This window comes from Zonotrichia albicollis, chromosome 7 (assembly GCF_047830755.1).
Source record: "Zonotrichia albicollis isolate bZonAlb1 chromosome 7, bZonAlb1.hap1, whole genome shotgun sequence".
Taxonomy (NCBI): Eukaryota; Metazoa; Chordata; class Aves; order Passeriformes; family Passerellidae; genus Zonotrichia; species Zonotrichia albicollis.
This window is the reverse complement of record NC_133825.1, coordinates 46,094,643-46,110,777: the sequence shown is the minus strand read 5'-3', so window position 1 is coordinate 46,110,777 and position 16,135 is coordinate 46,094,643. Positions and strand designations below refer to the sequence as shown.

General features: G+C 39.1%; 1 protein-coding gene across 6 annotated transcripts in view; it reads left to right on the top strand.

The window, feature by feature from the left end:
* ATE1 (arginyltransferase 1) overlaps positions 1-15,654 on the top strand; it is a 67,661-nt gene extending 52,007 nt beyond the window's left edge. For all 6 annotated transcript variants that reach the window (XM_074545368.1, XM_074545364.1, XM_074545366.1 and 3 more), the window contains one exon: positions 12,563-15,654. In XM_074545368.1, the coding sequence (XP_074401469.1) occupies positions 12,563-12,741 (179 nt within the window). In that variant the 3' untranslated portion in view covers positions 12,742-15,654. The remainder of the gene's footprint in view (positions 1-12,562) is intronic.
* The last annotated feature ends 481 nt before the right edge of the window (positions 15,655-16,135 follow it).

Sequence of the window (16,135 nt, the reverse complement as noted above, 5' to 3'; positions counted from 1 at the left end):
GGCCCCAAGGGAGCTGTGTTAGACCATGCTTGGTGTGGTGCTTGGGGGAAAAAGAAGAACTTAGCTTTTGTTATTAATTGCAACTTGTTGAACGTCCTCTTTTTGAAGTTTTCTTCCTCCTGTGAGTAACAGTTGAGTGTGGCTGTGATATTTTTCTGAGATGTGTGGCATTATTCATTATTCATTAAAAGTGCTGTGGTTTGTTTCTAGACCCCCAAACACAGATCTACCTGAGTCTCAGCATTCTTCAGCAGCTACTTCTTTCTTTTTACATATTTTTTTACTATTTTTACTTTTTTTTCTGTTTGATTCTTTTACTTTTTATTGTAGTTTAGTAGGATTCCCATGGCAGCTAACTGCTCAAAAGGCTAGGTGTAGATAAATTAAAGGGAATTTGAAAAGACTGCTTAAGCAGGACTGTGAAGTTCTGGAATTGCTGTTGACTTCCTTGCTTTTCCTCAACCTCTGCCTGCTACTTGGTTGATCAGTGGGAACATTAATAATAATAATAATGATAATAACTGCAATAACTGGGTTCTAATAAATCCATCATTGTTAGATTGGTGAGGGGAAATTGGAAAAAAAAAATTACAAAATTAGGAGGAAGAAGGGAATGATTTTGGAGGCCAGTGGTGTTTGGGATACTTGTGGTGTTCAGAAAGGAGAGAGTGCTGAACTGGTGCCTGTGAAGGTGTTTATAACCCTGTGCCAGCAGAGGGGCAGCATCTTGTGCATGGTGTGAAGTCCCTGTGGCATAGCAGGCGTTTGGAAACCACGGGAAACAAAGCTCTGCATCATTATCAGCCCAGAATATCTCACTGCAGACGCTGCTGGAGCTGGGACTCGTGTCCTGTGGTTTAAGGAAATTAAAACATAGCTGCACGTTGAGATGCTCTGGGCCTGCCGGGAGCTCGTGGGCTTTGGGGGTTTGGGTTGCTGCTCAGAGAAAGCCATTTCTCACCAGTGAAATCCTCATTCTTTACTCTCCCCAGCAGTCACTAATACCAGTTTAATGAAGTTACAGTGAATTTTAAAAAGAGCAGTACAAATGGTGGTGTGCTTTATTCCCCTTGAATCAGCTTTCTGTGGCACTGGCTGTAATTGTGTTTGTTAAGTGAGCCATGATTTATCAGGAGTGGGACTTCCAGCCCTGAAACCCAGGGCAATAACCAGAGCCAGTAAACAAGTGGGAGAAATGATGTGACTTTCATTGCTGCTTGGGGCAGTGAAGTTGTCACTGGCAATGGCCATCTTCTCTTGCTGTCTATAATGGCAGAAAATTTGGGAAATATTGTCTCACAATAATTTGTATGAGACATAAGTAATGTGTTCATCATTTTCATGAATTTTTGAGTATGTTTTCTCTCCTTTAAAAAAAATCATTACAATTTACATCATAAATTTACCAATTGCACATGCAGTAGAGGGTCTTACGTGTTTTGATCTTTCAAGCCTCTGTAGTATAAAAAGGATTTTTGAGTATCCATACACATTGCAGAGCTCCTTCTTCAATAAGATCTGCTTTTACTTTTCTAGAATAAAAATAAAAAGATACTCATGAAAAGTGGCTTTTTATTTTAGAGCGTAAGAAAGTATCAATTTATATCATTCATGCCTTGGAACAGATTCTTCATTTTTGTTCTGTTCATTTTGAAAAATTTAGAAGACCTGGCATCATCTTATGAATGAGAGAGATTAATGAAGATTCTGATATTAATAACCAGTAGCCAGGCATTTATTTAGGACTAAGTGAGTATTTGGTGAGGTGGTGCACTAATGGAGGGTTTGGATACTGGTGCAATCTGGAAATTGAGATTTTGCTGAACTTCATTTAATGGCCATCAGCTGTAAGTGCAGATGGAGATAGGCTAAAGAAAGAAGAATTTAATTAAAAGATTGCTCTGCAGTCAGTGACTTTGATAACAAATCAAACTGATGAGCAGAAGTCAGTCACATGATAGCATTTGCTGAAATATTCCTGGCCATGGTCTGCCTGCCACACCCATTGAGTTCCTCCCAAAACTGCTCCTCAGGGTTTTACCTCATTGGTGTCTTCCCTGACAGCTTTGCCCATGAAATAAGAGCTCTGTGGAAAGATCTAGAAATCATTTATTTGGTATCCTGGCATATTTTTGTCCTTTCACTTTCCATCTTCTAGACTAACTCAGTGTCATGTTCTCTCTCTAATATCTGTTGAGATTTTCAGTTTGTTGCTCCTGGGAGCAAAAAATATCTCCATGGAGTAAAATATCTACTTTTGGGATAGTAATTAAATTAGTGGGGAACTTCAAATCTTTTTTCCCATCAGTGCTGGACTGTCAAGATGTTTAAAAAGCAACTTCAGTTGAGGGCATATACAATCCCAGTCTGAGAGTGAGATTCAAAGCCTTTGTAATTACATGACTGTGTCACAGAATGTGGGGTGTATTGGTGAAGCCAGGGTGAACATGGGGCTGTTACCCAGGTGAAAAAGCTTTATCCACATTTTTAGGCATGGCCCACAGCAATCCCAGTGGTGGGAGCTGCTTCCCACCTTCCTGTGTCTGCAGAACACTGTGAGCAGAGCTTTGAGAGCTGCACTTCAAAAGGACTTCAGTGCTTTGTCTGTCTTAACCATTTTGTTTGCTGAAGTTGATAAATTGGCTAAGCTAATACACATCTGTTCAACTTCCTGCAGATCTAATAATAGAGTGAAATCAAAATGGCACCGAATGGAATACATTAATTAAAATGAAAGTATTTTCTTCAGCACATTAGAAAAAAAAACATTGCACATAACAAATGCATAACACAGGCTCCTCTGCCTTTGTGTGTTCTGGGAGACAAGACACTCTTTGCTCCAGAGGGTATGGTTAACACAAACCATGATGGATGCAGAAGGGTGGGATAAAGGCAGAGAGAGGCACTTCTGGGTTTCCTGGTCAGTTATATAGTAGACTAAATTATAGTCTATTAATAGAATAAATAGTATTAAACTGAACTGAACTTTTGTAAACGTCACAGTGAAGGAGAGTTTCAAAGAGAGGGATCTAAGGAAGTTTCTTAGTTGTCTTTCAGAGTTTATGGAGAAATCTTTTGCAGTGTGAGAGTTGTAGAAGAAATTAAGAATATGGAGACACATAGCAGTTTCCTTGAAAACATAAATTTGTCTGGAATAGGATCCTATAGTCAGAGGTGGAACTGCAGGTGGATTGCTGCCTGCAGGTGCTGGGGATGAAGATGGAGTGAAGCAGAGTGAGGGAAGCTTTGGGAGTGAGGATTTCTGATGTGAGTGGAGTGTGGGAGCTGGCAGAGACATAGATAGAGGATGGAAGGAATTTTGCAGTGGTTCATGCAGGCAGAACAGTGAGAAGGGCTTGACAGGAGCAAGAAATAAGTGATGGTAGGGTTCAAACTTGAGCATTATACTAGATATTTGTAAAGGTGTGAAGGGAGGCTGTTATTTGGATGCACCATCTAAGGAGATTGAAGGAGATTACAAAGCCAACCACCTTCCACTCCTTGCTGCAGAGTGGAAATCCTTAGCAGAGCTGAGGCTTTAGGCTGTGTCCAGCTGGTGTGAGCCAAAGGGATGATGGGCAGTGGGATCCAGAGGAGAGGATTTGTCTGTTCTGTGCTTTCCAGTGCTCACGCTGGGGCTGCACAAGGGACAGATGCTGACATCCAAAAAGCCTTTGAAAATGCCTTGTGTCCACATGCAAGCCTTAATCATGAGAGTAAAACAAAACTTACACCCAAGCCAACACTAAGTCCTGGAACACCACACAGGGCTATGGAGAGGTCAGAAAATCCTCACTTCACACTCACAAGAATTGCTATAAAAAGTTCATTCCATGTAATAACTCCTGGGTTCATAGCAGATCATTCATTTCTGAGTTACTGAACTAAAGAAAATTACTTCAGGTTTCCAGTCTTTCTCTGTATTATAACATTTATTACATGTTTTTACCAGATTTTTAAAGCTTTTAGCTGCAGAAACCTGTTTTTTTAGAAATACATCTTTATATGTATATTTATCTATCCTGCTCATAGTAAAATGCAAAATAGCAAAATGCAAAAAGTAAAATACTACAGTAGTAAAATGCAAATAAAAATCCCGGTACTTAACAACTTCTGGATCCTCTTAGTAGTGATTGCATTATGTATCTTAGTGCTTCTTTCAAGCAACTGAGTGTTATTAGTTCTAGTAAATAAAACTTAAATAAAACCAGAAATCTACAAGCATGTGCAGTTATACAAAACTGTTTATTTTAAATGTATGTTTTTGTGCATAATGCTTCCACTAGAAAAATAATATGTCACAACTATTTCAATAACTATAATTTCTAGTGTTGTGTTTTTAAAACATTTACTGTACAATTTTTAGTGCACTTTGTTACCAAAGAGTATTTCAAACAGGTTTTATACTTACTGTGTATTTGAACACAAGTATTTTACTGATTTTTTTTTCCCCATCCAGTACAGAGACTGTTTAATTTTACAATATATGTCAAAAATCTAGTATGTTAGTGTGATAGTGGTGTTGTTCCCCTCCTGCTTTGAGCAGAAAAGCCACGATCACATATTTGTGTCCTGTGGTTGCCATTTGGTCACGTCTCAGAGTTCAGGCCCCTGCAAAGGGCTGAATCCCTGCAGGATGGGTGTAGGCAGAGGGATTTGGGTGTAGGCAGAGGGATTAATGCAAAGGCCAGGATGTGTTAATGTTTATAAGGGTGGTGGGATGCAGATTAATGTTTACAAGGATAAATGCACTGAACTTCTCGACACGATGAAAATGTGGTCGCAAAAACTGTCACAGATGGAAAACATTAAACCTATTGTTCAGAGCTCTGCAATCATCTGATTTGGGAGAAATTGCTGCTTTGCTCTTCAACAACTGCTGCTTATAATTTATTTTTTTTTTGAGATAGTGTTGTGTACTGCAGAGAGCTAGGAAACAGTTTAAATAAGCTCTGATGGATCACAAACTCAGGTCTTCTAAAGAAGTAACTTTCCACTGTTATCACAGCTATAGGTAATAAATTTGAATTCTGTAAGAAAAAGAAATTGAATTCTGCAAGAAAAATGACAGACATCCCAGTTCTTTCTAGCATCTTCTCTAGAACAGACACATCTTACAAGTTTCTCTCTGTTTCTAATTAAGTTCATGAACATTTTGAGCCATCAGAATGCATCTTTCTAAATCCTTGTGATCCTTGAGTGTAGTGGATGTTTAAACAATGAAGATAATGCCAATAAGGTGTAGCCAGGCACATTTTCCCCTCACTTTTTACTGTGTTTGGATTAAATTGAAATGACTGGCATGGGGTTTTAGCCTCATATGCAGTGCTTCTGTAAAACAAAGGAAATGTTATTCTCCTAATTTGTGGGTCCTAAGCAATTGCCACAACGTGAATTGGTGTGTGGGTTAGAAAATGCAAACTGTAATAAATATTTGTGATTTAAAAGTTTGTATTGATTGATATTCTGAATATATCTGCTTTTAACATATATGTAGCAAACTAAACCAGTGCCCCTCGAGCAGCACAATTGTCTGACTTCTGGTGTGGTGCATGAAACTTTTGGCTTGGACTGCAAAATTCTCAAAAAAGTGTTAATCCACGATGACCATCACAGAGATTGTGAAACAAATGGATGTATTTTGGATTTTTTTTTTTTTTGGAGGGCTTTCCTTGAAAAATAAAGATATCTTGGCATATTTCACTTCTCTTTGTGTTGAAGAGATGACTCTTAGATGGGTTTATGCTCAAGATACTCTTACACCTTTTGAACGTTGTGGTATTTGATTTTCCAGCAGAATAATTCTGCTTTAGCTTTTTTTTCATTTTGGTGAAGATTCAGGGAAATGTGGGGAAGGGCAAGGACTGCCAAATCCTGTAGGAATCATTTTCCATACGCAGAAGGTGTTAGGAGCACAAGAGCAGAAATTAAAAGTTCAATAATGTGGGATAAGTAGAGCAGTCGTGCAGATTTATTTCGTGCTGAGGACAATGAGCGTGTGGGCCTGGTTTCCAAATGTGATAAAAGTTAACAGCTGTAATTAGGCCCAGGCACAGAGCAGCCATGGAAGGGACACCACAGGCATGTGCTGAGCCACACTCCAGCATCCACAGGGAAACCTGTGCCAGGCCCTGACCTTCTGCAATGGTCCTCCTTCATCCCTGCTCTGGTGACATCATCCCAGCTCCTCACGTGGAACCTAATTGATTCCAGGTTTTAATTAATTTCGCCAGCAAATTGATTGCTGTAATTTGATTTATTTAGCTGATAAGCTACTGCCAATTGCTTCAGTTTTTCCTATTTCATGGCAATGTTTGCGTTTGTAATTCTCAGCTTGACTCTTGTCTCTGTTTTTTTTCCTCCTCACAGAGTCTTAATGAGGACTCTGCCCTTCTTTTTGAAAAATCCTCTGGCTGCTTTCTGTCCCGTTCACTTCTATGCAGTTCAGATATTTTAATAAATAGTATTTAAGTCTCTTGCTCCTTCAGATTTTTTTTCCCTGTTTTCTTCCCATTCTTTTGGAGCTGTAATTCCTTAAAGCATTATCTTAACTTTTGTCTTTTGTACTGGCTTTTCATAGAAGAATGGTGTCATGGGATGGTCTGGGTTGGAAGGGACATTAAATCCCACCCAGTGCCACCCCTGCCATGGCAGGGCCACCTTCCACTGTCCCAGGTGCTCCAAACCCAGTGTCCAGCCTGGCCTTGGGCACTGCAGGGATCCAGGGCAGCTCTGGGCACCTGTGCCAGGGCCTGCCACACTTTACAAACAAGTTCTTTTTGCTCAGTGCTTTCAAAAGTTCCTGTTTTTTCTTAGAGTAACTGCAAAGATTTGGCTGATTGAGAATATCCTGAGCATTTTACTGTACTTCCTTTGTGACTTGTGCTTTCTGGTTTTAATTAGGAATTCTTTTCAGTGGATTTTTTTTGTGTGTTGTTGTTTATGCTTCATTTTAACTGTACTCTTATTTTGGTTTGAGTTAGTATTTTTGTACCCCAAGGCATAGGGGTCTTTAATATTCCTTAATGTATGAGTCTAGTTTGAAAGAAGCAATATGAGAAAAAGCACATTTCAGCTCACTGTTTTATATAAATATGACTATTAATGTGTATTGCTGATTGGCCCTTTTGGTTTTGAGGATGACATCCTATACTTTTCTAGTGAACAAAAGAAATTATGCTTTAAATTGGGTAAGAAATGAGCTTAAATTCAAAGGTCAGAAAGATTTGGCTTCTGATTGTGGTAGAATAATTTTTGATTTCCAGTAATTAATATCTCCTATGTTTCAGTCATAAAATTTGAAAAGTTAATGTGTTTCTTCCTTTTGCAGTTTCTTTGTTTTAAAATCATTGATCATTAACTGTGACAAGGTCATGTAAACCAGATGTAGCTTTTCTTTAAAAAAAAATTCAACAAGGCTTTAGTGTTCCTCATATAAATTAACATCACCATAGTGTAACCAGCAAGGGATGGTGCTTCTTTTTGCCATTTTTACACCTAGTTTGAAAGCTTGAGTATCATGAAACTTTTAATCTCCCTGTAAATTTAACTTTAAAATTTTTTTCTTTGATTGTAAAAATGGGCACATTTTGTTCATCTTTTAAAACTATGCAAATCCTAAGTGCTTCAAAATTGAAAATTAAAAACTGCAAGCAGCATGAAACAAAATCAAAACCCCAACACATCCGTGGGCTGGAAATGCAGCAGTTGTCAAGTGTTTATCTTCAGACTTTTTGTTCTATGGATTTAATGCTTAGAGGTAAAATAATTCTTTTGAGATTCCATTTTTAAGCAAAATGGAAATTTCATTTATAGTGTGAGTTTTCTTCATTGTCTACTTTTAAAGTGAATCACAGGTTTCAGTTAATGACACAGATTTAAGTATTTTAATTTTTGAATTATTTAGTTCTTTGCCTTTTCCTTTCTTTCTTTCTTTCACTATTTTATCCTGCTGTGGTGGGGGAAAAAATCCAGGTTCTCTGTGTAATATGGATGCAGAATTACAAAGTGATGATGGCCAAATACTTTCATGATTCTAGGGAGTTGAAGGAGCATTTAAAGAAAATTAAACTTAGAATAATTTCAGAGTTTAGCAGGAGTACCACATTTCTTGTGTTACCAGTCTTCAGTTAGGCTTCTTGCTAATTCTGAGTCCATTCTGTACAGAAGATATAGGAAATATTTTCCTCTGACTAATGTGGGTTGCTTGGAAATTGGCAGTTGTCCTTTCTCCTATTTAGAAAATGGGAAAGTCAATACATTTGTCACTTTGCTTTTAATTACTTCTTCACTTGTTTTCCTGTAAGTGGAAAAAAATCACTTTAAAGGAAAGTTAGATTGCTTCCATCTCTAGATTATACCCCAGAGAAATTAAACAATGTCATTTTTGTGAGGAGTCTGTCCAAGGGGACGAAGGCTCTAAGGAGGAGCAGCACAGGATGCTGCAGCTCAGGCTGCCCTTCCACATCACTGTTGATCAAAACCAGCTTGGCCCAGCTCAGCCACCACCAGAAAGCTGTTTTAGTCATATTTTCTACAGAGACCTTGAGCCATCACCCTTATTTCAGCGTGGTGTTGGCTCTCAGGCTCCTGCAGAGCTCACTCTGCATTCCAAATCTCACTTGTCCAGCTTTGCACGTGCTTACCCAGATTTCTGAGCAGATGGAGCTGGTTTTCACTTCAGCTTCTATTAGGGAGTAATAATAAAGCTTAATGCATGTGAAGAATAAAAATATTTGGATGTGGGCTTCCCCAAATAACGTTTAGAAAAATGCTAATCCACCCCCTGAGCTGTAAGGAAAAGACCATGAAATTCTGGATTTCTTTAAAGAGCACACTGCTGTCCAGCTTTCTATTGCTGTGAATAAAAAAGGTGAAATCATTCCTCCTTATTTCATGCTGGTGTTTCAGCAGGAATACTTATCAGCATTTGAAAATGGTGTTTTGGCTTGGGAGGGGGCTTGTAGTTTTAAGGGGAAGTTGATTTGGGTTGTGCAGAGAAATAAGGACTGGACTGTCCAGGAGTTTGTTTGGCTTCCTGCTCCTCATTTTCCTCTTCATCCCTGGCATGTGGGAGCCTTTTTTGGGTGAGTGCAGGCTGAGGCTGCCCTTTAGAATAGAAAGCAAATTCCCTTCTTGAATAGGAAGCAAATTTTGACCATTTTACCTTTAGGTGAGGGTGGATGAGTGAGCTGGGTCAGGAGCTGAGCCCAGAGCAGACACCCCATGGCATGGCAGGCTCTGGGTCACTCCTGCTCCTGCTTTGTTCTCTGCTGGCACTTAGCAATGTCCCTGATACCCTTTGTGTTCTCAGAGAGGAAATCCTCCGTGTGTGGATTCCATTTAGCAGTGGTTTGGGGCTGGGAACAGAACATTTTAACACCTCTCTGCAGCCTTTATGGGGTCACAGAGGCAAGGTTGAATTAGAAGTGAAATCTCTCCTATATTCAAATTTCAATAGGCAACTGCAGCATAAGCATAATTCACTGCTTTAAGAGTATGCAGGAGAAAAAGAAAGAAGTGACAGGTAATTTATTCACTAAGAATTCACCTGTATTTTTAACTCTGAGACTTACAGGATAATATTTCTGTTTTCAGTTGGCAGCTGCAGTTGCCCAGCTCCCTAAAATTACAGGAACTTTCAGTCTACATAATTGATTGCTCTGTATTTTGTGTATCTAGCATCCAGACTATGCTGATAGATGTAACTGAATTAAGGGATGAAACCTTGTGTATTTTTTGTCAAATGACAGTGTCTCTTCTGTAGATTATAATAAATCAACAGCTCAGGAGATGAAAAATGAGAAAGTGTGAGGAGAAAAAATAAGCACTTCTAAAAAACTTTTTAGTGGTAACAGTACTGGATTCAGTAATTACAGAAATTACTATAATTGCTCTAATATACTGTTCCACTGTCTGATCAGTCAGGGAAATGTAAGTCACTAAATAAAATTTCTTCACTAAAGTTTAAAGGGATGGGGGTTTTTTCTTATTTTCAGCAAGGAGCTTTTTATAATAAAGCATTTGGTCTCATTTTGAATTGTGATTGCTGCTGTATCCCAGCATCAGCCACACAGGGAAGGCCTGCTTGAGTTCAATTGGCATAGTTTTGAACAGAAAGCAGATTTTACCATGTGCCACTCAGCAGGAGCAGATACTTAATTTTTCTTATTACGAGAATAATTTCTTTGTTAAAGTGTGCTAGAGCCCAATCTGCTTTTATTTTCCATTAAATTACTTTAAATTTATTCTGCTTATATTTAAATTGTGTTTAGAGGGAATAGTTTCCTGAATTCTCGTGATGTTGCCTCCAGACCAGCAGCAACTGAAAGGTGGCTGAGTTCTGACTTTCAGATTTGTTATAATGATGACACAAGTTCCTATTTGCCATCTCTAAAAGCTTAACTGTGTACTTGAGATTATTTTACTTAACATCTCAGTAAAAGGTTTCTTTTACAGATGGAGTTTAAGTTACATACATTAAGTACTTTTACAGAAGGCTATTTTTGTCATTAAAGCTTTGATTTTGAGGGGAAGAACAGGTAAAAATTGTAGAAATTTGAAATGTTATTTTTCTTTGCAAGGAGTAAAAGTGGAAGAAGGGCACAAATGCTGAACAATAACAGAGTTCAGCTGAGCCAGGAAGTGAAACCAAGGTACAGTAGCTTTGGTCTCTCAAAGAAATCAAATGTGGGGCCAGCAGCACTGCAAGCCAGAGATGAACTCACCCACAGTATCAGGCTTTGGGAGAATTTGGAATCAGTGAATATCAGTGAGTATGGACCAGCTCTAAAGTGATTTTGGCACAGAGCTGTGAGGGCTCAGCTTGGCCTAAATCCATCCCAGGGCACAGACTGGGAGTCATTCTAGGGCTGCAGTAAATAGAAACTTTCCAATTGAAGAAGTTAAAATACCTTTACACTTGTGTCACCTCCAGAAGCTGAACTTGCAGATTTTTTCCTTGGTGAACTTTCAGCAAGGAGGATGTAACAGAAGAGGCAGAAGGGCTGGTGGTAAAATCAACCAACCCATTGGGATATCAGGGAGGTGTTGGCCACACATCAAAAACCTGATGGATTTCAAAGAGGGAGAGAAAGCCATAAAGTGTTTTTGACTTGGTGTTTATCTACAGCAATTGCCAACAATAATTAGTGGGGAGCACAATCTTAGCAAGTGCTACTCAGATTTTCTTCCTTCAAACCATGTTTTCCCAGTTAAGTCTCTAAGAAACACATTGTGCTTTCATGTCAGGAATCAAAACACAGATAAAAGTAATGAAGTCATTCCAAACTTGGAAAAGCAGCCTTCATTAAGTTTCACATACTAAATTCAGGCAATCAGCAGGAAAAAAGTTTACAGACCATTTCTGTGGATGACCAGGGGCAGGTTCTTCACAGTGTCTTGCACAGAAAAGATTTCATGGCCTCCTTTAAAACATAAAAGCAGAAAGAAGGTCCAAAAGGAAGTCTTTGCATAGCTGATGTCCCAAAATACTGACATTCCAGTAAGCATCTCTGTTATTACTGGAGATGCTTAAACTGATTCTCAAACTGATGTTTTAATTCTAGGTTGACTCTTCTTGGTGACTTTTTGAACCTAAAGTTCAGAAAAGTCCAAGGTTTCTTTTCCTGTTATTTTGTAATAATTTTACTAATTTATCCTGCAGTGGCCTTTAGATGTGTGGCATGTTCTCTGAGTTTCTTTAAAGAGTTTTCTAGCACTGTAGTGCAAATTTTTCTGACACACAGCAGCTATGTGATATTATTGTTCAGCAGTAGGAGCATCAATGGGATTCATAAAAATAAGGAAGTTTTAACTTGTTCAGTGACACTCTTTGTGTATGATTCTGCATAAATTAAGGCACAAGGGGTCTGTATGTGAAGGAAATAAGGTTTAATTGTGGTGTGTGTATCTTTGAAGAGGAATTGTGTTGTACCCACCCAGGGAGTGCTTGCACTGCTCACCCTGTTGATCCACAGAGCTCAGGGATCAGACTTAGGTAAGGACATGTAACCCCTAAAATGAAAATCAGAACCAGTCTAACTGAGGGAAAAGCAGATTGGGGCTGGAGGGCAGGGAGTTTCCCCTGGGAATGTGGTTTATTGCCTGAGGCTTACCCAAGGAAGCAGCCTGAGGTTTCCTGCTTGTTTTAGTGCCTTTGTCCCAGCTGGTGTGGTGGGTTTTGCAGGGGGTTCTGTAATGACAAGTCTCCCCTGGTCAGTTCTGTTTGAGTTTTTCCCAGATAGATTTGACTTCTGGCTCCAGGAGCACTAAATGAATGTGAATTTTTAAATACAGCAGTAGAGGTGTTTCCAGAAATGCCATGCATCACCATGAGAAATGTGTGGTGCAGGATTTGCCTCTCCACACCCTGCAGCCACAGTTCCTTTGCAGGCTGGGTCTGGTGCCAGCCACGATCCAAGAACTCTCTGCAGCTCAGCTCAGCTCCCATCTGCAGATGACTTCTCTTCCTTCATGCAGCTCTCATTATGCATATTGAAGTTAGGGGCATAAATTAAGGTGCTGTAAATAACATTTCTGTGTGTTCTGGTTGCCTCTGCAGTCGATGAAGGCCGCCTGAAGGAGCTGGGCAGGGTGAGGGTGCTGCACAAGAGAACCGTGATGCCTTACAGCATGTACAAGAAGAGGAGGAAGGGGCCCAGTGATGAAGCCAGTGTCCAGCAATATGCCAGCCTGGTGGGACAGACCTGCTCAGAGAGAATGCTGCTGTTCAGGAGTTGAAGCCCCACGAGATGGCATCTCAGTGGCTCCACATTTCATTGCACTGCCCCTGGGCGATGTGTACCATAGTCGTGTGCTGGTGTGCCCACTCAGACAGGCTGAAACACAGGTATATAGCCAGGCTTGTGTCAATACATGGTGCTGTGTGTAAAGGCCAGCTCCAGTAAATCTTACAGCAAGGCTTTAGCAATATAAGTTTAGAAAAACACGCTTGCAGTATATTTTAATTAAGTAGTTCTAGCCTTTCTATGCATTATGAATAATTCTAAGTATCTAAGCAAAATGAAAAACAGGTGTCTTTTTTTTGGTTTTTTGTAGAGATGAAGGTTGACTAAGTCTAGATCAAGAATCATTAAGTTACAGATGTTTTCAAATAGCACCTTGGGTATCTGTTGTTAAAAATTGCTGTGAAATTTGTGCTCACATTTGTATGCTCCTAAAATCTTGCAAGAGGACTGAAATGTGCTATTACTTTCCAGCATGATACCATTTTATTTCAGCAGTATGTTTAAAAAACAGGAAGGAATTATTTTCGCTGCACATTCTTCATTTGTTTAAAGCAGTAAGTCAGTGTCAGAGGTCCCAGTGAGTGTAGGAGCTCGTGGTAGGTTCTCAGTGGCAGGGGATGCAGTGCTTTGGAAAACTTTTCCCTTCAGAGAAGAAGCAGAACAGTTGCACTATAAATATACCAAAGATATGCAGCCAAGTGGCACAGTGGTTTTTGGTATAAGCCTTATCCTTTGTCTAACAGGAGTGGGTATTTCAATGCACGTGGCTAATGTGAAATAGAGCTCAGGAGGTTTATCCTGCAGCTCTCAGTGCACATTTCAGAGCTATGCTAACAACAGCAAGACATAAGGTACCACTGCTGGGTTTTGTTGCAGGTGCTTTTTTTTCTGTAGAATTGTACAGGAATTAAATACCATATTCCAGCTTTTTTACTGACTGTTTTGTTTCTGGTGCAGCAGCTCATGGATTAACACTTTTAATAACATTTTAGTAAATACTTCTGTTGGAAACACAGGAAGTTGTGATCCTTTATGAAAGCACTTTATTATCTCATATATGAGCGTTGTCTGTGTCCCCATTAAGTCATAGAAGTTGGAGGAATTTGGGGAAATAACACTTGTATAATTCAGTAATGTATTACAACATTGTAACATTACCAATGCATTTGTGCTTCTTATCTTCTTGGATAACAGGGGCTGGTATTTACCTTGAATCCACTTGGAGTTTCCTGTTAGCCTTTGAACAAAGATTCTTATTCAAGGATGTGTGGGTGGTTTTCCCCCAGAAAGGAAACAAATGCAGTTTTACCCTGTGAGGGTTACATCTCCTGTCATTCGTGGATTCATTGATTTAATTTTAAACACTTGGCCACTATTATTAATCATTAATTTTTATGTGGAGCAGATGTAAGAACTGGGGAAGCAAGTGCAATGTAGGTTTAACTTTGTTTTTCATATCTGTTTGATATGAAATTAGTGTATATTGCAATATTATTGATAGTCCAGCTTCAATGGCAACTTTAAAAAGTCATTTTATGTTTTATTAATTGGGCTGTGCAGTATTGATCTGCTCCCAGAATGGCCATTCACGTCAGCATCATATCTGGTGTGTGTTTATCTGTGGCCTGGTACTGAGAGGTTTCTTTGCACTGTTGCTTCTGGTTTGTCCATGCCTTACCTCAGCCTCCTGCCATGGGGAGAAGCACTGAGTAATCCTCACGAAGATCATTATGAAGAATTCCTTTCTGTGGAGAAAATGCTTTTACCACTCTGTTAAACAGTGTCACATTTTCTGCCTACACAGTGTGCTGGAAAGTGGTGATGCCCATATGGCTTGCAACCAAAATAAACCAGAAAACCTTTTTATGTGATACAAAACCAGTTAACAGGCACTGAGGAGTTTCACTATGAGTTGCAAAATCTTAAAGGTTATCAAAGCCATTTAATGATGAGCTCCTGGAGAAGTTAAAATTTCTGTTCAGTTTCAAGGGAGCAGACTTAGTGTCCCCACTGAGGGTTCCATCTCTGTGTGCCCATATTTGTCAGTGATATGCCTTGGACTAGACTTCTATCTGATGCTGTTTCTCTTGGGGAGCTTTTAAGGGCTGCAGTCAGAGGAAAGGGAGAGAAGCATCAACCCAAAACCTGAGCACAGCTTGAGGTTGTGCTTGGTGTGGGCCCTGGGGGTAAATGAGCATTTCCTGTGAGTCTGAAATGGTGCTTTGGCTTTGTGACCCCCGGGACTGCAGCACCACGGCACACTGGGCTCCTGCTCAACTCAAATATGGGTTTGTATTAAAAAGCAAAACCAGGCAGCACCGAGATGAACTCCAAACTGAGTTCATCTCCTGTGGTTTGCTGAGATCTGACTCACTTTAGTGTTATTTTAGAAGGAAACCGGGGCAGTGTTTTTGAGTACTGATGCCTCTATCCCTGTTTTTGGAAGGGAGACAGAGGCTGAGGATGAAGTTCTGTAAATTTTGCCTGTGACTTCAGTGGAGCTGAAAATTCACCACTATTACAATATTATTTAATATATTGTAATTGACAATTACTGAATTTAGAGATATTTAACTTAGCACAGAATATTTTATAAAAGGTTTTTGTGTGTGTGTAGCTGGTTTTTGAGAGTCCATCTCCAATGTAAGGTTGCCTTGTTCTGTCATCTGTTGATAAATGAGCATAAAATGGTGGTAACAAAATGCAGAGTTGTGACCAGTGCTAAAAAATGCCATTTTTTGTTTTAGTTGGAAAGAAATGGGAAGCTTACACATGTCCAGCATCAACACGTGTCAGTAAATTCAAAACCTGCATGTTGAATTTGTAATTGCTTTTTAGCAGGCCTGTTTGACTTGCAAGTGTAGAAAATAAAGTTATTTCCAGTCTCTGTGAATTATTATAAGAACTAATAGCTCTGAATGTGATTTCTGCATTAGTTTGTAGGAATTTCATTATCCTGGAGATTGACCAAGTGTCCAGTGAACAGCAAAATCAAAGAATCCATCAAAGGGTAGCAGCTTTAGAAGAGAGAACTTGCAAGTTTAAAATCATGTCCAAAACACATGACCTGTTTTGGAATGAAGTTTCAGTTCCAGCCAGCCAAATTAATGAAGAGATTGCATGAAATATAATTGATGCTTCTTTTCTGAGCAGAATAAAATAAAATAAAATAAAATAAAATAAAATAAAATAAAATAAAATAAAATAAAATAAAATAAAATAAAATAAAATAGACTTTTCACAAATGGAGACTAGAGAGGACCAGCTATTTATTTGAGTTCAGCTTGGTTGAACAAAAACCTGTCCCTGAATTATGGAGTCAAACCAGCAACACAGAAATTTGGGTTGTGTGCATAAAGATAACTAAACATTAACATAACATTAAT